The sequence below is a fragment of the Narcine bancroftii genome, chromosome 1 (genome assembly GCF_036971445.1).
Source record: "Narcine bancroftii isolate sNarBan1 chromosome 1, sNarBan1.hap1, whole genome shotgun sequence".
NCBI lineage: Eukaryota > Metazoa > Chordata > Chondrichthyes > Torpediniformes > Narcinidae > Narcine > Narcine bancroftii.
In genome coordinates, this window is record NC_091469.1 from 101,222,607 (window position 1) to 101,246,387 (window position 23,781).

Here is a 23,781-nt window from a genome sequence, read left to right on the forward strand (position 1 = left end):
TTCCAAAATGAAACACCTCACACTTCTCTACATTAAATTCCATCTGCCATCTTTCAGCCCAACTCTCCAGATAAACCAAATCCCTCTGTAATCCCTGAAAACCTTCCTCGCTATCCACCACTCCCCCTATTTTTGTATCGTTTGTGAATTTACTGACCCAGTTAACCACCCCATCATCCAAATCATTAATATAAATTATGAACAACAGGGGACCTAGTACCGATCCTTGAGGCACATTGCTCATCACAGGCTTCCATCCTGACAGACAGTTGTCCACCATGACCCTCTGCTGTCTATCCTCCAGCCACCTCTGAACCCATCTTACTATTTCTCTATTCATCCCTAGTGACTGAGCCTTCCTTACTAACCTTTCATGTGGAACCTTAACAAAAGCTTTGCTAAAATCTAGATAGACTACATCAACTGCCCTACTTTCAACCACCTTGTCACTTCTTCAAAAAACTCAACAAGGTTTGTCAAACATGACTTCCCCTTCACAAACCTATGCTGGGTGCTTCTGATCAATCCCTGCTTATCTAGATATTTATACACACCATCTCTAAGAATACCCTCCATAACTTTTTCTACCACCAAAGTCAAGTTTACAGGCCTATAATTACTTGGTCGACTTCTCGTGCCTTTTTTAAACAATGGAACTACATTAGCAACCCTCCAATTCCACGGCACCACACCCTCCTCCAGTGATCGTTCAAAAATCACTGACAGAGCCTTCACTATTTGCTCCCTGACCTCCCTTAATGTCCTGGGGAAAATCCCGTCAGGACCAGGAGACTTATCCACTTTTACTGACCCTAGAAGCTCTAAAAGCCTCTCTTTACTAATCCCTATCTTTTCCATAACTAAGCCATTTGCCTCACTTATCTCACATAGTCCAATGTCCTTTTCCTTCATGAACACAGATGAGAAAAAAATCGTTTAATATCTCTCCCATCTGATACGGTTCCTCGCACAGTTGACCGCTCTCATTTTCCAGTGGTCCTATTCTATCCTTAACCCTCCTTTTACTATTCACATATCTGTAAAAACCCTTAGGATTCACTTTTACCTTATCAGCTATTGACACCTCATACCTTCTTTTTGCTTTTCTAATTTCCTTCTTCAGGTATTTTCTGCAATCTATGAAATAATCATATATCTTATCCATTTTTTGCTTCTTAAATTTAGTAAATGCCCCCTCTTATCCTGAACCAACTTCCTTATTTTTCCAGAAAACCATGGTTCCCTTAAGCTTTTGGCCTTGCCTTTCAATCTGACTGGCATGTAAAGATCCTGTACTCTCAATATCTCTTCTTTAAATACCCTCCAATTCTCATAGGAACATAGGAAGTAGGAACAGGAGTAGGCCAAAAATGGCCCATCGAGCCTACTCCGCCATTCAATACGATCATGGCTGATCTAATTTATGACCTAACTCCATCTACTTGCCTTCTCCCCATATCCCCTAATTCCTCTATCATGTAAAAATTTGTCTAACCGAATTTTAAATATGTTTAATGAGGCAGCCTCAACTACTTCCCTGGTTAGAGAATTCCAAACATTCACTACTCTCTGGGAAAAACTATTTTTCCTCATCTCTGTCCTAATTCTACTCCCCCGAATCTTGAGACTGTGTCCTCTCATTTTAGTTTCCCCAGCCAGCTCAAAAAACCTTCCTACATCTATCCTATCCATACCCTTCATAATCCTATATGTTTCTATAAGATCTCCTCTCATTCTTCTGAACTCGAGTGAATACAATCCTAGACGATTTAATCTTTCATCATAAGTCAACCCCTTCATCCCAGGGATCAACCTAATAAACCTCCTCTGGACTGTCTCCAAAGCCAGTATATCCTTCCTCAAATATGGAGACCAGAACTGGACTCTACATCCTTTCCAGAAAAAAGATCAGCCCATATAATTTTCTGCAAATCCCTTCTCATTTCTTCAAATCTAGCCTTCCCCCACTCAAAGACCTTCAACCTCGGACCTGACCATGATTACTGGATCCAAAGCACTCTTCCATCACCTGCCCTATTCCGTTCCCTAATAGGCACCTCTAATAGGCACCTCAACATACTGCTGTAAAAAGCAATCCTGAACACATTGTACAAAGACTAAGCCATCCTGCCCTCTCACTGATTATGTTTCCCAATCAATGTGAAGAAAATTGAAATCCCCAACTATCACAACACTATTTCTACTACACATCTCAGCTATTTCCCTGCACATTTGCTCTTCCAGTTCCCTATCCTTTCTATCTGTCTAATGCACCACCTGAGGATTAAACAGTTATAAGCCAAAATCCCACTCAGGACCTCAGAAAAGCCTCCACACCAAACAAATATTGTTTCCTTTTTGAGCCTTTTTATGACAGGATTTATCCATTAACTCTGAATATTACAACACCCAGTGTTGCCTGACCCTAGGGCTTCACAAGCATCAACTGATCTGTGTAATCTGTTACTACACAACCATGTCAGAGTATTCAACTTAATCCTGACATTTTGGATGCACAGACTGACCACTGGGGTGTGTCGGATACTGCAGGGCTGCCTTGGTGATATGGGGAGACAGTCCAGTCCCTTAACAGGGTATCCAATAATGGATGTGGCATTTTTTTAGGATGTTAGAAAACTATGTAAATCACAAATTATTATTTTTTTCAACTGGAAAAGTAGTTAATTTTGAGTCCAGCTCCTGCACTATGTGTTTGCCATTGTTATCTACACAAGACCAATCCTAGGAGCTCTGCACATTCCACAAATCTATCCCATAACATGCATTGGCAAATCAACAAGATCAACCCTTGCATCATCCAGCAATCATTGGAACCCTTGCATTGGCCAGTGAACACTTCATTCCCCATCAACCCTGCATTCCTCATGAACGTTGCATTATCCACAGCACCCCTGAGACCAGAAATGCAGTGTGATATTTACTTTGTAAATGTTGGCTCATGAATCCATAACTCCTGGTCTTCATAAATGGTTCAGACCCAAAACCTTGACCAACTATTTTTAATTTTAAAAAAATTTTAGACATATAGCATGGAAATTCGGCCCACAAATGTGTGCCACCCAATTAACCGACAGGCCTGGTACGTTTCGAATGGTGGGAGGAAACAGGAGTGGCCAAGAAAAACCCCTGCAGTCATGGGGAGAAAGTAGAAACTCGAGCATATCTATAGAAATGAGCTCATTTTGCAGGGATGGCCAACTTTTTACATTCTAAGTGTCAAAACAGCATCAAGGTGGTCATACGAAAGCTAGCCTTGGTGGCCGTCATGTTGTATTTGGCTTTGGCCTTTTCATCAGTTGAGAATGAACAGGAGGATGAAGTGAGAAGAAAGAGGTGTGTGCTCTTTATAAGTTGGGGGTGGGGGTAGCATTGGCTGGGGTGATGGGGGATCAGACTTGGTCTAGGTGAATTGAGCCTCCATCTACAGGAGTAATCATGCGTCCTTAAATGCGCCACCTAGTCACTGGGGGAGATGCGTGGACCATCATACGCCTAGGGAGGTGAAGGAGACCACCAGGGAAAGAAACTGCTCAGTGATGTCCCCCCTTCAAGTGGTGCCCAGGGCACATGCCATACCTGTCATGCCCTAGATAGGTCCCTAAACCCAATCCCAATCATTAATGCTGTAACTGCCTTTCTACCCATAAATGTTAACTGATCAGCTGAGCTCCTCTGACTGCTCAAAAATCCAGCATCTGCAGCTTTTGTGTTTTTGCACTCCTGCTCTGTTTGAGGTCACTAGCTTCTGAAATTCATGCTGCAGTTTTGAGGTTTACATTCACTGAGCAGATGCCATTATCTGAACTCCTGGGCTCTGCCCTGTTGCGGGAACACTGTGTGCAGAGCAGCATGAGAAGGATGCAGACAGTATTACCCGTCCCGCACGGCCTGGATGGCATCGGCTGCGTTTTCGTAGTTGTGCTTCTCCATGTGCCGGTACATGGTGCTGAGCTCCACCTGCCGTCTGAAATAAATGTCCACAGAGCTCTGCTTCACCGTAGCGTAGATGAACTTATCCGAGGGGTTTCGGAGCTGGAAACAAACATTATCATTCAAATCCATGGATATAGGGGGGTGGGGGAGGAGAATTCACACAGGACATCACATATCCACACAGAATGTGAGATTATTCCTCAAAATGTGGGTGCGGGAATTCTAAGCCAGATTTAGAGTGAGAATTCAGGGTGGGTTGATCATGATAATTGAGCGTCAGCTTTCGTACGGTGATGAGAACTTTATTTTGTAATAAGCCTCCCATCCATAATCCATTCATGGGCCACAGCTGGTCCTGTCAATCAGATCCTTTCATGAAGTGTGTTAGCAGTCTGTGAATTGTGTGTGTGTGTGTGTGCGTGTGTGTGTGAGTGTGTGTGTTTGTGTGTGTGTGTGTGTGTGTGTGTGTGTGTGTGTGTGTGTGCGTGTGTGTGTGAGTGTGTGTGTTTGTGTGTGTGTGTGTGTGTGTGTGTGTGCGTGTGTGTGTTCATTCACCCATTGCTTCATTAAGTCCCTCACCCAAATCAAGTCTCCAAGTCATTGGTGTGTCCCAGACAATGTCTACAATTAATCTGACTTTCCGTTTCTAAGATGCATTTCACTTTTGAGCTGAGGATATACTCATTACTCACTGTGGGGAAGATGTGGTCCTGGATTTGAGAGTGGGGATTTGACAAAGCAGATAATCAGGAAGCCATGGAGTGCAGATAGTGGCCTCTGTGATAGAATCAAACTATGTCTCGGATAAAGCTTTCTCAGATGAAGTTTATGATGGAACACTGAATTACTGTCATTGTACTGGTTGGTCCACCCCGATACTGTAACTCCTCCCCCCTCCAGGAGTCCTAATAAAGGTGGTACCGCCCAATCCTCTCCCTTAGTACTGCCTTGGAATCAGGCCAACACCATGTAAGATATGGCTGTAAATTTATAATGATTAAAGCCTATTAATCTCGACCTGGTCTGTCAGGTCTAATTGATAGCACTACAAAATTTAAGACCACACAAGGATGGAGTGTGACAACCTGAAGTGTCATGGTCAGGCCCCCCATGACAAGGAACAGACACAGCAAAATGCTCTGTTCCAGGAGCAGTAACTCACCCTGGGGTCATTAATTCCAGTGATTCTCTCCTCGGGTCTGTCCAACACCAAGAAAGCTGCCAGATTGGCAGTATAAGAGGCAACAATGATCATGGCAAATCCAGCCCAAACCATGCCCAAGATTCGAGCGGAGAAGCTTCTTGGAGCCCCTGAAAGCACAGATTTGAGAGGCTACATGTTAGAGCTCGGTAAAGGCAGCGTTCCTTCCTGCCTCCTATGCTACTCTGAGTTGTCTGGGTGCTTCACTTCCCTCTTTCCCTGACTGCCTAGGTTTTTGGAAAACCTATCACAAATCAGTTCTGCCACTTTAATTCTCCATCCCACTCCCTCACTGACCCCTTTGCCCATGGTCTCTTGCACTGTTAGACCAAGGCCTGTCACAAGGACACTTCCATCTGAGCACTTTACAGCCTGCAGGAGTCAGTATTAACTCCATTTTATTCTTTCATTCTGTCTGTTATTTCTGCCAGTCATCCTTCTGTGATTTGGCTCAGTATTTTCTCACTATTAGTATAGAGGCATACTGGGCATATCCCACACTTAACACAAGCTTAATATGCTTCTAACTTCAGACTTACTCAGTTGTTCTCACCCTATCGGATATATTCCCTTTGTTCCACCCATTTCTCCCTAACTTTCTCTGCCACTAGGTTTTCTATCCTAGTTGTGACAGAGGGTCTCGGACTTAAAGTGTTGACTCTGTTTCCCATCCCAAAGATGCTGCCTGACCTCCTGAGCATTTCCCCGATTTTCATTTTTTTACTTCAGATCTCCAGCATCTGTTTTCCTTTTCTCCTCTTCAATAATCCTTGAACTTCCCTCCAGCCTATGGTTCAGCTTTCCTCTCTCAGTTTAGAACCAGGTCACGTTCATTTTGCCCCTCAATCTGCCACTCAACCCCACAGGATTTAATTAAAAAACAGTTTAATTTGAATCGTTATCCAACAAAAATCTCATTCTCGGTTCTGCAATTTTCAGTTTTCTTTGCATTTTACTTAAATTTGACTGTGTGAGTCTTTTAGAAGAATATGCCTTGTAATCAGTGGTAGCCAATTATGAACTGGATAGAACAATACAAAAACAGCAGAAGCAGGAGGGACCCTGTCCATGGATAGTGATATGTCAAGGTTTTGGGTGCGAACTCTTTATCGAAACTTCCTTGCGAATTGGATCAAATTTATGTCTCTTGGCTTTGGACAGAGAGAGTTAACAAGCAAACCTAATACAGAGAATGTGTCATACACAAACGTGCTGAAGAACCTCAGCAAGTCATGCAGCCCCCACAGGAAGCAAAGAGATATAATCATCTGCCCGGGATCCTGAGCCCTTTGACAAAGTATGATGAAGACCTGGAACTAAACAATCCACTGTGTAAATGGATCCTTTATTTCCTCACCTCAAGACCACAATCAGCAAGGATTGGTAAGAACATCTCCTCCACAATCTTCATCAGTATGAGAGCCCTGATGGATTCTTAGCCCCTTGCTTTACTCCCATTACACCTATGACTGTGTAACTTGGAAAAACCATCTATAAATTCAACGATACCACAGTAATGGGCTGTATAAAAAGGGGTAAAGAGTCAGCATATAGGAGGGAGATTGAAAACTTGGGTGCACCAACAACAACCTCATACTTAATGTCATCAAAACCAAAGATTTGACTGTTGACTTCAGGAAGGGAGAAACCAGAGGTACACAATCCAGTGATCATTGGGGGCTCGAAGGTGGAGAGGGTGAGCAAATTTAAGTTCTTGGGAGTCACTCTTTCAGAGACCCAACACACTAATGGTATTGTGACGGAAGCACGTTAGCGCCACTACTTTCTCAGGGGTTTGTGCAGGTTTGGTATGACACCAGAAACTCTAGAAAATTTTTACAGATATGTGGTGGAAAGTGTGCTGACTGGCTGCATCACTGTCTGCTACGGGGACACCAATATCCCTGAGCGTAAAGCCCTACAAAAGCTCGTGGACATAGCCCAGGACATCACAGACAAAATTCTCCCCATCATTGAGAACATTACTGGGAATGCTGCTGCTGCTGGAGAGCAGCAGCAATCAGCAAGGATCAATAGCACCCAGCATGCACTCTGTTCTCACTGCTCCCTTCAGGAAAGAGGTATAGGTGCCACAAGGCTCACACCACCAGGTTCAGGACAGCTGCTACCTCTTCGCCATCAGACTCTTCAACATTAAACTCAATCAGGAACTCATTTAAGGACTCTTTCTTTTGCACTTGATTGTTTCTTTTTCTCTCTGTTTTGCACAGTAAGTTTGATTTCTTTATTTGATTTCATGTGTGCATTCTATACAGTTTTTTTGCCCTCAGGGAAAAGAATCTCAGGATGGTGTATGTACTCTGACAACAAATCTGAAATCCAAAATCTAACAGGCAACTGAATAAAAAAGGTATGGGGAGGAGGGAAGGGGGAAGGGAGGAGCACAGGCCAATAGGCAAGAGGTCATAGTAGATAATATTGAGAAGAGGTAGGGGAAGGAGGGGATAGCTCTCTGAATGGAGAGGGAAAGGATTGGGGAGCTGGTGGAAAGGAGACATAGGGAAAGAGAGAGAGAGCGACAGGGCAGGGACCTGACTGAAACTGGAAAAGTCAATGTCACTACCATCTGGTTGGAGAGTACCCAGACGGAATATCGGGTGTTGTTCCTCCAATTTGTTAGTGGCCTCAGTTTGGTTTCGACTTAACATTGGTATTAGCATCGACTTCTCTGGTTTCCATTAGACCCTTCCCCATCTCCCCTATCCCTCTGTCTCATTACCTCCGACTCCACACCCCTTTCCCTCTCCATTCAGAGCTACCACTTCCACCTATCACCTCAGCTTTTTGCTCCGACCATCCCACCATAATCCACCTCTTGACTGTTGGCATGCTCCTCCCCCTGCCCCTTCCCTTCACCTCCCACCTTTTCATTCAGACACCTGCCTGTGTTTTGCTTACACCTTGTCGAAGGGTTCAGGCCTAAAATATTGGCTATATCCCTTTGCCTCCTATGGATTCTGCGTGACTTGCTGAGGTTCTCCAGCACTTTTATATATTGTATTCAGTCACAGCATCTTCAGACTTCCTGTTTGAAGGGACGTGTTGAGTGATTTCAATTGAGGAAGTCTTTCTCAGAACGAGTTTCATGCAAATATTTTTAGGTGATCTCACTATAATTAAGAATGACTCCATGCTGTTCTCCTCCTACATTTTACTGTTCTAATATAAAGGAATATTTGGAAACCAGCCCAAAGCACAATCCATAACAGCCACCTTGCCAACATTTAAATATAATCTTGTTAAATCAGTGTGAGACTGTGGGCTTTATTCCAAAATGCTTGGGAACAATCAGATGGGAGAAGGGAATGAGAATTGATGGTGCCATTTCCAAGTGCTGAAAGTTATTCACCAAAGCTGGGCCCCAGTTAGAAGTTGGGTCCTGGTTAATTGGTTAGTGTGAAAAGTCTTAGTGCAAAAAGAATAAACAGGAGTTGAGGGAAAAAGGTGACAGAATGAGGCAGAGGCTCAGGGATATAAAGATTAGGATTAATAGGATTTCTTCTCTGGGATTTGATATGGACACGGAGGGCCAAATGGCCTCCTTCTGTGCCATTACATGTAAGAAGATGTTTTATTGTTACACGCAATGCTTTGATTGACAGGGATGAAGAATTATGAAATTAAATCAGAACATGGAAAATATATTCAGCAGATCAGGCAGCTCACAATGAAAGGTCCTTTGCCCTCAAATATTGCCCCGCTTTCTCCCTCCGTGGATGGTGCATGACTTACTGAATATCTCAAGAACTTTGAATAGAGTATGTGATGCAGTAGGAAGCTAAGCTCCCACGTCGCTGATCTGATTTATTGTCAGAGTACATACATGACATCATGTACTCTGAGATTCCTTTTTTCTGTGGGCACAGCAGATTTTCCACTGTTTGGTAGTGAAAAAATTAAACTGTACACAGCATGCACATGTAAACAAATAAAAGGACTGTAAACAGATAATGAATGTAAACAAACTGACTGTGCAATACAGAGAGAACAAAAATAAAACCAATGAAGTACATAAGTGAGAATCCTTAAATGAATCTCTGATTGAGTTTGTCGTTGAGGAATCTGATGGTGGAGGGGAAGCAGCTGTTCCTGAACTTGGTGGTGCATTTTGGCTGAGTTATCTGATATAGAAGTGGGATATTTACACCCCCAGTGAACAGGCTTCTGTTCCAAGGGATGTAAGACTGCAATACTCCCTCAGTACTGCTTTAGATCACATCTCTGGTGCAGTTTAAACCCACAATTTACTTTATTTCAGAAATGAGTGATGATTCAGTAAGAAGTTTTCTCTATAATTGTGTCAAAGGTGCTCTCCAAAACACAAGTACAGAAGCTCCACTGATACTGAACCTGAGAGACCTCTGGAAAATTGTGTCTCCCACATCACACTGAGGCCCCTCTATACCAGTACATTGATTGAAGAGAGAATTTAGCTGCTTTTTAAAAAGAATCAAAATATTCATCCCATTTAATTTAGCAACACTCCTTCAAACAATACCACCAAAAAACTGATTATCTTATCACTCCCTATTGGATCACTCCCTCCATCTTTTTTTTTTGCTCTCAAACTCGCCCTTCCTGAGAAGTATTCCTGTTCTTGGTCAACAAATTCTGTTGGCTGTCTTACTTTCCAGGTGATCCCTTATAATGATGCTAATTGATTAGCAACATCATAAAGGTCACCCATCACCCTGGTCACAACCTTTCATTGCAGAAGGTACAGAAGCCTGAAATCCTACATGTCTAGCTGCACCAACAGGTTTTTCCCCCAAAAACTATCAGGCTCTTGAATTATCCATACTACCTTAATCTGAAATATAAACTATTCTGAGACAACAATAGATACATCTGTATTATTGAAACATTATTTTTTTTCTTACACTAATTGTGAATATTAATTTATCTAACCTTTTATATTTTTATCTCCTTTTTATGGCTTGGCATATTATGGTGATTTAATTTATTATAGTTTCAGTCTCTTATGTACTTGTGCATCTGAACATATTTTCATCTCTTGTGTTCACTCTGGGATCTGGTCATTGCCTGACTGAAGGGAAGTGATCCTTCTCAGATGGCTGTTGGGCAAAGTCGATAAGTAATGAAAAGAACCTTTGAAAGTCCCAACCTAAAACATTGACTTTCCACGCTGAGTCCCTCCAGCTTTGTTCAAAATTCCAGCATCTGTGTTTCTATGGCATTGTAACTGCTTGCTTACTTTTCTAAATGTAATACTGAGGTGACTGGATCCAAATCTGGAACTATAGCCTTTTGGTGAGACCCTCTTCCTCTCTCTCACCTTCTCCAATTCCAGAGTTCAGCAGCACTCCCCAGGAGAACCACATAGCTGATGACAGCGTCAGAGCATCCTCCTCTTCCTCCTCGCTGTTTACCTTAAATCGCCCGAAAGGACTGAAGGCAGAAGGTTCATGTATTAAAGGAAAGGAAACTCAGCAAAGGACCGACTCATAGTGCAGAGTGAAAGATGATGTCACACCAGTGGAACAAAAAGGATGAAGGAGGGGGCAGGCTGGACTCTTGAGCATTTTCGGGGCATAGTCTGACTATTGTTAAGTCAGGACAGCCCCAAAGGGCTGTATGGGATATAGGGAGTGTTAGGGGCATCCTGATGGGGAAGTGGGGGGCGTGAAAGTGGTGGTCATCTAAACACATGCCTTGCTGTGAGGTCACCAGTTCCACTCCATGCCATCCACTTGCTGGAATGGACTACCAAGAATTCAAGGGGACAATCATCTGCACTGCTGGCAGAATCTATCCTTGTCCCACTTCTTATCTTCACCCTGATCTCACCCTTTTGTGCAGCTGTCCCTGGGCTGTCCTGCTGGGTCCTTGTGGGGACCAGTACATTGGTTGGGTCTCTAGCTGGGAATCCTCCTGTGATCCTAGTTGGATCAAAGTAGTTGAGGCACAGCGTTCCCCATCAATGAACAGGCACACAGGCAGCTCAGTTCCACCTATTACTTGTATGAGTCAGTTCGACTGGTTTAGAGCATCCTCCAGGAGTGGAGCCAGTGAATGCCCTCAGGAGTGACAGGCATACAGACAGAACTATCACAGTTGTCCCACCACATCCCCCAGCAGCCATTCCTTCTGAAGTGTAGTGACAGGGTCAGGCCAAAAAAGCTGTGCTGAGTTCATAGAATGCCTCCCAAAGTCCACAAGCTCACTCGTTGTTTCAGATGTTGCTGGAGATGTCAGCAGTAAGCAAGAGTTAGTCACTCTACTCACTGCTGATCTGTGCTCATACCATTGAGAAATGAAGAGGATCTACCCTTCTTTAATGAGGCAGAGAAAAGATGAGATAGTATTGACTGAGATGTCACAAACCTGAATCGGTCCAAGAGATAAAGCATCACTGCCACCACATGTACAGAAAGACCCACCAGCAGCCAGAGTGTGCTCTGGAATGGCTGCATGAAGGAGTCCAGGGTGCTGCGAGGAATTTCCTGTTAACAGAATAAACATTGCCATGAATCTGCAAAAAGGTAATCACACAGACTCGCTTCCAAAGCTGTCTGGGCACTCTCCAATGAGACAGCATTAACGTCAACTCTCCAGTTTCCATTAGGCCCCTCTCCTATCTCTCTGTCTCCTTTCCCCCAGCTCCCCACCCATTTCCCTCTTCATTCAGAGTTACCCCTTCTGCCTATCACTTCTCAACTTTTTTCTCTTCTGCCCTCCCACCCATATCCAACTGTGATCTCTTGCCTATTGGCCTGTGCTCCTCCCCCTGCTCCTTCTTCCCTCCCACCTGGTCTTTTTCTGGTTAGTATATTAATATTATTGTCAGCTATTATATATACTAGTATATAGTTGATTTTTGGGGACCAATATTTTGGGTCAAATTTTGGAGGTCAACTTTTTCACGGATACTACTTTTGACCATGATAAGTACCTACATTGTTCATGGCACTGGGAGCTCAGATGGCCGGGACCAGGTTTTAAGTCTGTGCTTGGGGCATCCAGAGCTCGGATGGGCGGGCAGCCGGGGTGAGGATCCACAGTTGTGAAGTCAGGAGCTTGGATGGGTGGGCGGGCAGCTGGGTGAGGATCTGCGGTCAGGGAGTCAGGAGCTCCAGTGAGTTGGTGGCTGGGGCATCAGAAATTATGGTGGGTGGGCAGCCAGGGAGATGATCCATGCTTGGAGCATCAGGAGCTCAGATATGCACCCAGCTGAGGTGAAGATTTGCTATTGGGGCGTCGGGAGCTTCAGTGGGCGGGCAGCCGGGGAGAGGATCCACAATCTGGGCGTCAGGAGGTCTGGTTGGTGGGTGGTCATGGAGAGGGTCTGTAGTCAGGGTGTAGGGAGCTCTGCTGGGTGGGCAGCTGGGATGAGGGTCTGCAGTCAGGGCGTTGGGAGCTTGGATGCACAGGCAGTTGAGGCAAGAGTTCACAGTCAGTGTATTGGGATCTCGGATGGGCAGGCAGCCTAAGGCTCATAGTCAGGGTGCCAGGAGCTCAGATGGGTGGGTGGTCAGTGCCAAAAATAGTGGGGGGGGGATCAACTTTTACATGGGAGATTCAGAAAGTATGTGATTTTTAGGATAAAAAAGGAGAGTCAACTTTTATACTGGATCGACTATTACATGAATATATACGGTAGTTTGGCTACCTGATCACCTTATCACCTGATTTCTTTTGTTAAATGGTATTTTCTCTCATGAACAGATATCTTTTCCTCTTTCATTAGTAACTCTCTCGCACACAAACACCCCTATCCTTTATAATGTCTGCAAATTGTTTCAATAATGGTTAGCATAATGCTATTAAAGCGAGTTGGGTTCAACTCCAGCACTGTCTGTAAGGAGTTTATACATTCTCCCCGTGTCTGGGTATGTTTCCTCTGGGTGCTCTGTTTTCCACCCAGCCTTCAAAAATGGACCGGGGATTGTAGGTTAATTGGGGTATTTGGGTGGCACGGGCTCGTGGGCCAAAAGGGCTTATTACCATGCTGGGTCTGAATCTAAACTAGTGTAAGCATAACCAGGACAGCCTCATGACCAAATGTCCCTAATGGCAGAATGGTGTTGATGCTTAAACAATGATGTGAATGGGTGACAGGGATTGATGGCATTGATTAAAAGGTGTGATACCTTCTTCACTAAGATGGTGAGTCCTTGGTATTTGTAGGGTTTGGAGAATTCGATGTACTGGGCTCGTTCATTATTGATGGTCAGAGGGGCCACAATCATGTCACCAAGCCCACTCAGCAACTCCCCCATCATCCCGTTCCATTCCTTCTTATTGCTGTTGTTCACCTGGAAGTAGTTAAAGTTTCCATGAACATTGGCAGCATACAGAGGCAAGCGACTAAGCCATCTATTATACAGACATGCTATAGGTGTACAGGAAGGATTTTTTGAACAGCCTCTGTGTGCATGCTAGCTGGATTAAGGTCAGCCCTCCCTGGGGGCAGATGTTGGAAGTGACTCAATGCTGCCCTCTCTGGGCAAGTTGAGGAGTACTAGAAGACACTCGATGAGCAAGATAGAATACCATGTGGCAGGACCATCCATATATCACTCTGCTTCACAAAGGTAATGATGTTGTAGTCACATTCAGGAACCAACCATGTTAGTTAGATACCAGTGAAACCCAGTGATCTTTCCTTCAGCCTCTTCATATTTGACTCGATAAGGGGTATCAACCCGAAACATTGACTGACCATTTATCTCTACGGATACTCTGTGCTGATGAATCCCTCCTACTTCTTATTGTTCACACAGGTGGAGAGATACATTTTGTTTCTTTTCTTGCCCCTGGATCCAACATCCACTTCCACAATGGAAGTCATTGGTTCCTTCTGTCTGACTACATGCAAGATCAGGAGCACCAGCAATGTTTCCCATCTGTAGCAGACCTGCAGACTCTGTGAGGGTGGACTGCTAGAAGGCAGTAAATCCTATCCACCTGTGGGCTTCCTTGGCCCCAGAGAAGAACTAGCTCGCATCCTGAACCAGTCTAAAAGATGAAGGGGCCAGTGAGAGCAACAAGCCCTCCAAACCTAGAGCCTGCTCTCCCTAAGACCAAGACTGACCCTTAACTCCTGGAATTCACAATAACTGTGAACAAAGCCCACCAAACCCTACCACACACAGGGCCTGTGTCCAGACCCTGGGGAACATTCCCCATGGATGGTGGAGGATAATAACATTTCCTGTCTTGGTTGCTATTCTATTGAGCTGAGCCTCTCTGTCACAAGCATATGCAGCTGCATACACAAATGCCCACATGTGAACACGCATGCACATACACGCACACATTCACACACTCACACATATGCACACACACACATCCATGCACTGACACACACACACACACAGACAAAAGCACAGATAATCACAGAATTGAACAGACATCATATCATCCTTACAAATACACCCAGCACCAACACACTTACACACATAAAAAATATCCACACCATTTACACATGCACACATCATACACAAACACACCATCACATACGAACATGACCATGCCCTCCTACTACATATAAAAAAACACTCAGATGAGCACACACTAAGCAGATGGATGGACCAATACCAGATAAATATTAACACACCCACACCCAATGTGTCCACCAGCACTGTGTACAGGGCTTCTTTTTTGAATATTTTATTTACTGTGTACAGGACTTCACCTATCTGAAAGAAATACGTCTGATCCTTGGAGGAGTGTGTAAATCCATAGAGCAGACACATCCTCCAAGGATTGACCACTGATTTGGTATGTCATCAAAGACTCTCATAAACTTCTACAGGTGTATCATGGAGAGTATTCTGGCTGGTTGCATCATTTCCTGGTATGGAGGCGCCAACTCTCAGGACAAGAATAAACTCCAAAGGGTTGTTAACTCAGCCTACAACATCACAGGCACCAGACTTCACTCCATTGAGTACATGAGGTGGTGTCTTAAAGAAGCAGCCTCTATCCTCTGTTACGAAGTCCAGAGGACCCCAAAAACCAGCAGGAATAGATATGCACCACAACACAAAGGGGTACTTAAACAAAAGTCATTTTTAATTATATTTGAACAAGAAAACAGAATTAAACTTTAACTTATTATTTAACCTATTTAACCTACTTAATTTCCCCCCCCCCCCTCCCCCAATACTAAGGGCAGGGGTATATAATGTGTATTTAAGATTAGAAAAGTAATTTGGATCACATTCTAATCTCACTGGTTGCAGGCAATTCTTGTACTGTGCACAGAAGTTAGCATTAACAAAGTTCACCAGTCTTTGGTGGTTAACAGGCAAATGATTACCACTTGAAAACCAGTTCTTGCTGGTTTTCAGAGAGAGATTCCACTTCCAGGACATCCATGACTGATTCCTTCTCAATCAGTCTTGCTGATGAAACTTGCCCTCTTCAGGGTTCTCCAGATGATCCTCCTTCTTTCAGGTCACCTTTCAGACAGCTAGTCTTCTCCTTTAACCAGGCAGTCTTCCAAAGGTTTGCCAGCTTTGTCCTTCTGGAACTGATTTCTGTCTCCTTTCTCTCTGTTTCACACCCTCCCTCTCTGAGAGCAAAACTTTTCTGTCTGCCTGCAAAAATCACATGCTCTCCCAGGCAAGGTGTATGCTGCAACTTTGTTGTTCTTTTTGCAAAAAGCCCTCTGCAAAACTCCTGCAAATATTCTGTGTTTTAAAATGTTTGTGTGTAACCTGCTCTAATAATTCTTCCCAAAACACCTCTAAATACTCTGTCACACCTCAAAGACTCCCACCACCCAGTCCATGCCCTCTTCACTCTGCTACCATCGGGGGAAAAAGTACAGGAGCCTAAAGAGAAGCATTCAGTGGCACAAGGACAGCTTCTTCCACGTTGCCATCAGATTCCTGAATAATCATTAAACCAAAGACACTGCCTTACTTTTTGTGCACTATTATTTTGATTTTTGATAGTAATGTTGTAAGATGGTTATAATATGAATGTTTCCTCTATGATGCTGTTGCAAAACACCAAATTTTATGACTTGTTCATGACAAAAAAAATCTGATTCTGATTCTGATATCATCACCCCACTTACCTTTGCCGCCCAAAATTAAGCCCTATTCTGCACTTCCTGGCTGGGACCCACACTCACAGTTTCCATTCCATTCTCCTTCCATTCAAATTGTAAATACATGGGCAATCTTATATTTCAGCAATATCAGTTTTTAAAACAGCACATGCAGTAAGATCACTTTCCGAAGTAGCATTGAACATTGTGCGCTATTAATAAATGAAAGGGTTGTGGTGATTCCCTTTCTGATTGCTGCACTCAGCTGGTCTGAAGTTTCATCACACTGCAACATTTGTCGGATTAACCCTTTCTGTCTCTTGGATCCCTGCATTGTCATAAGTGTTAATTTCTCCAAGTGACGGTAGAATACTTACTCGTTCCTGTGTCCCGAACTTTCCGTCTTGTACAAGGTGAACCTCATAGGTGAAGTTTAGTGCAGGGGTACTGGCAAGCTTGATGAGCAAATCAATACAGAATCCATAGCAGCATTGAGGGACAATAGGCCGACCTGCCAAGCAATGTACAGAGCCTGGGATTTAGTGTTAGTCCCACCTGACACTCAGTCAGGCATAGCATTGCGCAATTATTCACATACAGTGAATCATGCAATTGTGAACTTCAACTAAGTCTTTCTGCCCCGTTGTAACATTTCTTCAACACATGTCAAAATAATTTGTTTACCAAATACGAGGGCTCAACTGATTGAGAAGAGTGCAGCAGAGGGCCATTCAGCCCCTTGTATCCACACTATTCAAGAAAATCCTGGCTGACCCTCGTTTTCCTGTATCCAATCTCCTGTGTCCACATCCTTTATGTGCCACCCATGTCTCACCTCTGTGTCCTATTTCCCAAGTTCTACCCATTTTCTAGCCCCTATATCCCACCTCTCATGTCCCAATCCCTTTGTGTCCAAAGGTCTAGCCTTCAATATATTCCCAGTGTGGGCACCTACAGAACTATAGTGGGGTAGCTAATGTTACCCCACTATTTAAAAAAGGGGGTAGAGAAAGAGCGGGAAATTATAGGCCAGTGAGCCTTACATCATTAGCGGGCAAAATGATGGAATCCATTATTAAGGATGTAATAGCGGAGCATATGACTAGCAGAGAAGGGATCGGACGGAGTCAACATGGATTTACAAAAGGTAAATCGTGCTTGACAAATCTATTGGAATTCTTTGAGATGGTGACAGGTAAAATAGATGGGGGAGAGCCAGTGGATGTGGTGTACCTGGTCTTCCAAAAGGCCTTCGATAAGGTCCCGCATAAACGACTGGCTTCCAAAATCAAGGCTCATGGGATTGGGGGAAAAGTATTGATGTGGATTGAGAACTGGCTGGCAGGTAGAAGACAGAGAGTTGGGATAAATGGCTCTTTTTCTGAGTGGCAGGCGGTGACCAGTAGGGTGCCACAGGGATCTGTACTGGGACCTCAGCTGTTCACAATTTACATTAATGATCTGGATGAGGGGATTGGATGTAATATCTCCAAATTTGCAGATGACACTAAGCTAGGAGGGGTTGTGTGCATGGAAGAGGGGGTCAGGAAGCTCCAGTGTGATTTGGATAAATTGAGGGACTGGGCAGATACATGGCAAATGCACTACAATGTGGATAAATGTGAGGTTATCCACTTTAGTAATACAAACCGGAGGGCAGATTACTATTTGAATGGCAACAGATTAAGAGATGGGGAAGTGCAGAGAGACCTAGGGGTACTTGTACACCAGTCTCTGAAGGCGAGCATGCAGATACAGCAGGCGGTTAAAAAGGCAAATGGTATGTTGGCCTTCATATCAAGAGGGTTTGAGTATAGGAACAAGGATACCTTACTGCAGCTGTACAGGGCCTTGGTGAGACCCCACCTGGAGTATTGTGTGCAGTTTTGGTCACCTTATCTAAGGAAGGATGTTCTTGCAATGGAGGGAGTGTAGAGGCGATTCACCAGGCTGATACCTGGAATGGCAGGAATGACTTATGAGGAAAGCTTGCACAAATTGGGATTGTACTCGCTGGAGTTTAGAAGATTGAGAGGGGATCTCATAGAGACATATAAAATTCTGGCAGGACTGGACAGAATGGATGCAGATGGGATGTTTCCAATGATGGGAAAATCCAGAACCCGGGGCCATGGTTTGAGGATAATAGGCAAACCATTTAGGACCGAGATGAGGAGGAATTTCTTGACCCAGAGGGTGGTGAATCTGTGGAATTCATTGACACAGAGGGCAGTAGAGGCAGGTTCATTAAATATATTTAAGAGGGAATTAGATCTATTTCTTCAGTATAAGGGTATTAAAGGTTACGGAGAGAAGGCGGGGACGGGGTACTGAACTTTAAGATCAGCCATGATCTCGTTGAATGGCGGAGCAGGCTCGAAGGGTCGAATGACCTACTCCTGCTCCTATCTTCTATGTTTCTATGTTTCTATGTTTAACTCTTGAGATGCAGATTTAATGATTTAGATATTGTCCTGTGAAGAAACTTTTCATTCTGATTAAGTTGGCTCCCTGCTTTTGGAATCTCTAGCCAAGTGGAGGCAGCATCCCCATACCTCCATCCCCACCCCTCCTCAGATCTTTGATATCATTGAGATCCGATATCATATTTCTAGAGTCACTGTGTATAGGTCAGTCTTATTCACTTTCTACTTATTAGTCAGAGTGAAGCTTGAACAATTGCTTTCAAACTCCAGAGCCCCAAATGTTTCTTCTCTGGAAACTCTTTACCTTATGCTCTTTTTCACAGCCCAGGAGACCATATTTAGGAGGAGGGACCTCCCTCTGGATGACCTTGTTTCTATGAGATTCTGCCTGGAAGATGTAACTATGGTTCCCACCATGCTTATATTCCACAATGCTGATATCCCACAGCTTCTGAGGCAGAACTCAGCCCAGCGGCAAATGAAGGATGTGTGGTAGTTTGTACTGTTACATTGCAATGAGACATAGATGCAGAATAAAAACAGGCCCTTCAGCCTTCTGAGTCTGCTGACCTTCAAGCACACATTTTGACACTAATTTTACTTATGTCCCATGTTGCCTCCCCTCCCCCATTTCCCATCAACTTGACTAATTTACCCTTTCATTTTACAGCAGCCAGTTCACCTTCCAACCTGCATGTTCTATGGATTGTGGGAGAAAACCATAGAATGTGGGGAAATGGATGGTCATGGCTGAGGGTAATGTGTCAATGCCAGGAGGTCAGGGTTGAACCTGGATGGTTGCACCTGTCAGCCTGAACTTATAGTTGGCCCACTGTACTGCCCATGGTTTACCTGTCCCTGTTTTACATTGCCATGATGTGAAGGATGCATATGATGCATGGGTGAGATAAGTGGCCATTATGTTGTGGAGTTAAATTTACACTTGTTAATGGTTTGAGGCAATAAGATGTGCTGTAATTGTTTTCACTGAGTGTAATTATATATACACCATTATCGACATTATGTGTGATAAGTTTGTTTATTATTCCATTTTAGGCCCAGGACAAGGCCTGCTGTTCCAGGCCTCAAACTTTTCCCGGTCATCTCTCTGCAGACTGCATCTTACAGAAAGCGACAGACAGAATGTCCAGGTCTGAGATGGACCTGAGAGAGAGTGGGCAGGAACCAGAGGATGCAGCCAAGGGGGAAGGGAAATGAACGCAAACCTTCATCAGCAAGAGCTGGTCATTTGAGCTGGAAGTGGGTCAGCAGGTTGTGGGGGAGGCAGCGGCTGCGAACAGTGGGTTGGGTTGATGCATCTGGGCAGGTTTCCTTCTCCAGTAGACACAATGCAAGTGATGCCTCTGCAGAGGGAGAGTGAGGAAAATCTCCACAACAGTGACCAGGTAATTATCCATAAGCTCCCTGCAAGGGCTTGAAGGGGTGGGGGTGGGCGGGAGAAAGGAGGTGTGGGTAGTGGTGTGTGACATCATCCCATCTCAACTAATGTGGAAATAATATCACAGATATTATGTGCTGAATGAGTTTTCAGAAATACCCCATTCCATCCAGGAATTCCACTCCAGGGGTAAATATGTCCAGATACAGGTCACTGATTGATGCAGAACTGTGCAACTTCATTCCCAGATAGGATGCGTAACTTACCTGGCACAGTGGCATTCGGGCCCGTACAGATCACCTTCTTAATGGGCTCCCCATGAATGGTGTATTCCTCCTGGCAGGTTCCATCTGGCAATGTTGGCTTCACGTACACAAAGGGCTCCTGGTAAATACTGACGATCTGCATGTAAAGTAAATCAAATCCAAACATGATCGAATAAATTTAGGAATACATCGTTCCTCACTCTGTTCATTTATGAACAATTTTTAAGCAGTCTTACCAGAGGTTCAAAAGAGATGCAAAATACAGCAGAACCTTTGTTGAGCAGTAATTCAAACAGGAGAAAATCATCTTAAATGTCAGGAGCTTCACAATGGATCTGGGTCAGGGTAAGATGCACTTTGTGGGGGGAAGTTATAAACGCAGCAACTTAAAGGCATGGCAACATGCAAATTTGACTTGAGTCAGTTGTATGTGTTGGTTTCTACAGTTGACCTGAGAGGTCTTGTTGAGCCACGAGTATAGGAATTACACGTTGGTTACCAGCATCTTGTGTCACACCAGATAAAAGATGCCCAGGCTTTTTGATGTTTGTTTATTATTCCCTTTCTCTGGGTCAATGACGACTCCTCTAAAGAAAGGGTTCAGAGTAAAGCAGGGAACTCCTCTCTTTTCACAGAATGTACTTGACCTGGTGACTGGTGAATGCTTGTCCAGCCTATTGCTGAAGTTACTGATCAATATACTAATGACCACTATTCTAATGAACCTACTCGAACCCTACTCGAACACTGCACTAACAACTACTACACTAATAACCACTACACTAACAGCCATTACACTACTAATGTCCACCATAGTTATTTGTTGAACCTCACAATCTTTCATCAACATTGGTTGAAGCTTCAACTAGCAGAGACAAACCTGCTTTTTCCAACATTAACCCTCAACATGAACTGAGTTCCTGTTGTGTTGGTTGAGGCAGAGATCCTCTCCATCAGGGTCACAGATGCTCCATGTAGCCATTTGCCCTTGCCTTGTTTGTTTGTACCTTCCTCATTCAACAACGCTGATGCAGCCATTTAAACAGGGTCCTCGGCCATCACACTGCATGCTCCAATTGTCTGCACTCTGAATAGTGTCTTGAGAACCAGGGCTGACTGATTTTGAAATCTGCTGTGACTCATATTTATTTTCCTCATACCGTCCTTATAACATAGAAAAAGGCCATTTGGCCCATCAAGTCTATGACGACCCAAAACAATGCCATGAATCCCACAGCACCACACATTCTCTTGTGACTTACTCTCTCCCATATTCACATCCATTCCTCCTCCCCGATTCTCCCACTGCCCACCAATCCACTTGGGGTAATTTACATGGTGAATTAACTCACCAAGTTGTGTGCATCTGGGAGGAAACCCTCATAGTCATGGAGAGAACATGCAAACTCCATACCAACAGCGCTGGAGATCAGGACTGAACCCAGTCCTGCCTGGAGTTGTGCACTGCACTGGTGCAACAGAGAGCGAGACTTCCCGTCAGGAGTCAGAGTTCTAGCTCCACAGCTGGTGTCGTCTCCACTACCCATAAATAGATACAGCTCAGAATGTACCTTTAGTTTTGTTGACATCTGAAACCCTCTGGGTGTGTTTAACTCGCCGCCCGGCCAGATGATTTTCTTGTCATTCAGGAGAACCTATGGTATGGACCAAATGCATAATCAGGAGAATATTGCAGACACATGGACAGCGCAGAGGCACTGTCAAGGAAGAGACCAGTAGCCTCCTCCCCACCCTTGCCTGCATTTTATTCAGGATGCAACACAGATGAAATATCAGCAAGGAAAACCTGTGCGGAAACTGAGACATTTCTTGGCAGCTGATTATAATTCAAGTGTTCAGTCAAGCAGCATCATTTACAAGGCTCCAAAAAAACTGGCCTAATCTCAGGTGTCATTCCCATGAGCTCAGTAGCATATGGTTCCAATCATCTACATCTACAGGGGTTTGACCAATCTTCTTATCCATAATATAAAGATTCCTTGCAAAAATGAGTTTTCATCTAGTTAGAGTAATTCCGGGATATAATTTCCAATCTCTGTGTGTACACAGAGTCCAATATCTTGTATTCCATTAAATATGAACCACACTTAAAGATGTGCATCAATGTTTGCAATGCGTCTGGAGCCAGAGATTGATGACTTATAACCACATCAGGGAGCCTGGGAGTATTTGGACATTTGCTAAATCAGTTGCAGCGATACAGACAAGCCATTGTAAAAGTTTCAGCATTGATCATTAACTAGTTGACTCTGAAAATAACCACCTCGGGTAATGATCTGACCATTCCAATTATTTTATTTAATGTGTGACATTTGGTAAAGGAGGTTGAGACATGTAGGGATTAATGTGGAATGTGCTCCATGTAAATCCTTTATCAATTGGAAAATCTGAGATTGCCTGAGTTAATTGTGAAGTATGCCTGAGAAATGGTGTTAAAATAACCAGCGCCTTATGGAAAATCAATGGACAAGCATAGATGTCTTCATCTGTATGAGGTTGCTACCCATGATGGGCTTGGCTAGGTTTGCCACTTCTTGTTGCCTTCTGTGTTCCTAGGTATTCAAGTTATCAGTGGACTGTGATGTAACCAGTCAGTACACATTCCACAGTACACCTGAGGAGGTTTGATAAGAGTATGGAGTGGCACAGTTGACATAGCATTTAGCACAATGCGATGACAGTGCCAACATCCCAGGATCAAATCCAACGCTTTAGGTAAGGAGTTTATACATTCTCCCTGTAGCTGTGTGAGTTTCTTTCGGGTGCTCCAGTTTCCTCCCACCATTCAAAAATTTAAAAGGGTATAGTATGGATTATGCAGGGTCATGTGGAACCTGATCAGAAGTCACCCAACCTGGGAGGCGTGGTGTGATTGTGTAGGGAGAAGATGTGGAAAATGCCTCTCCTTAATTATTATTAATTAATATAGACTTCTTAAAAACTTTTAAAAATACTAAATAATTTTAAAACTCTTCTAGAGGTCTGAAAAGATGGCTGCAAAAATCTAAAATATAGACTGCAAAAAAAATGTCTATAACTGAAGTTACAGTAATGGAAGAAGCTGGGCCTACCTTGAAGACTCAGCCTCCGATCCTGGTTCCTCTCCAGCCATGATCTACTAAACCTCCTCGGGTAAGGGTTCAAATTCCAATGCCACCTTCTCAGGGAGCGGGAGAAGATGGCACTGGAGCATGAAAGAAAACTACAGAAATAACTGTAGAATCAAAGCACATGCTTGGGACTTTGCGCATGTTATATGTTTTGAAAATTGGCTGTGGAGACGAGATGACCCAGGGTGGAGAAGGGAGTTGAGTATTTTTAAAATTATATTATGGCAACAAATAATTTGAATTATGGAATGTTTAATGTGAATGGGCTCAATAAATAAATTAAAAGGAAGAGAGTTTTAGCACATATTAAGAAGTTGAAAGTAGATGTTGCTTTCCTGCTGGAAACATATTTAACTGAGA

At 43.8% G+C, this 23,781-nt stretch overlaps 1 protein-coding gene across 1 annotated transcript in view; it reads right to left on the reverse strand.

Moving 5' to 3' along the window:
* The window catches only part of LOC138741150 (glutamate receptor ionotropic, NMDA 1), a 143,131-nt gene that overhangs the window by 39,574 nt on the left and 79,776 nt on the right, over positions 1–23,781 (reverse strand). The window contains exons 9-16 of the mRNA XM_069894817.1: positions 21,862–21,945; positions 20,291–20,426; positions 16,577–16,710; positions 13,288–13,452; positions 11,522–11,640; positions 10,473–10,585; positions 5,117–5,265; positions 3,896–4,053 (exon numbers count right to left, since the gene is read on the reverse strand). Coding sequence (XP_069750918.1) covers positions 3,896–4,053; positions 5,117–5,265; positions 10,473–10,585; positions 11,522–11,640; positions 13,288–13,452; positions 16,577–16,710; positions 20,291–20,426; positions 21,862–21,945 — 1,058 coding nt within the window. The remainder of the gene's footprint in view (positions 1–3,895; positions 4,054–5,116; positions 5,266–10,472; positions 10,586–11,521; positions 11,641–13,287; positions 13,453–16,576; positions 16,711–20,290; positions 20,427–21,861; positions 21,946–23,781) is intronic.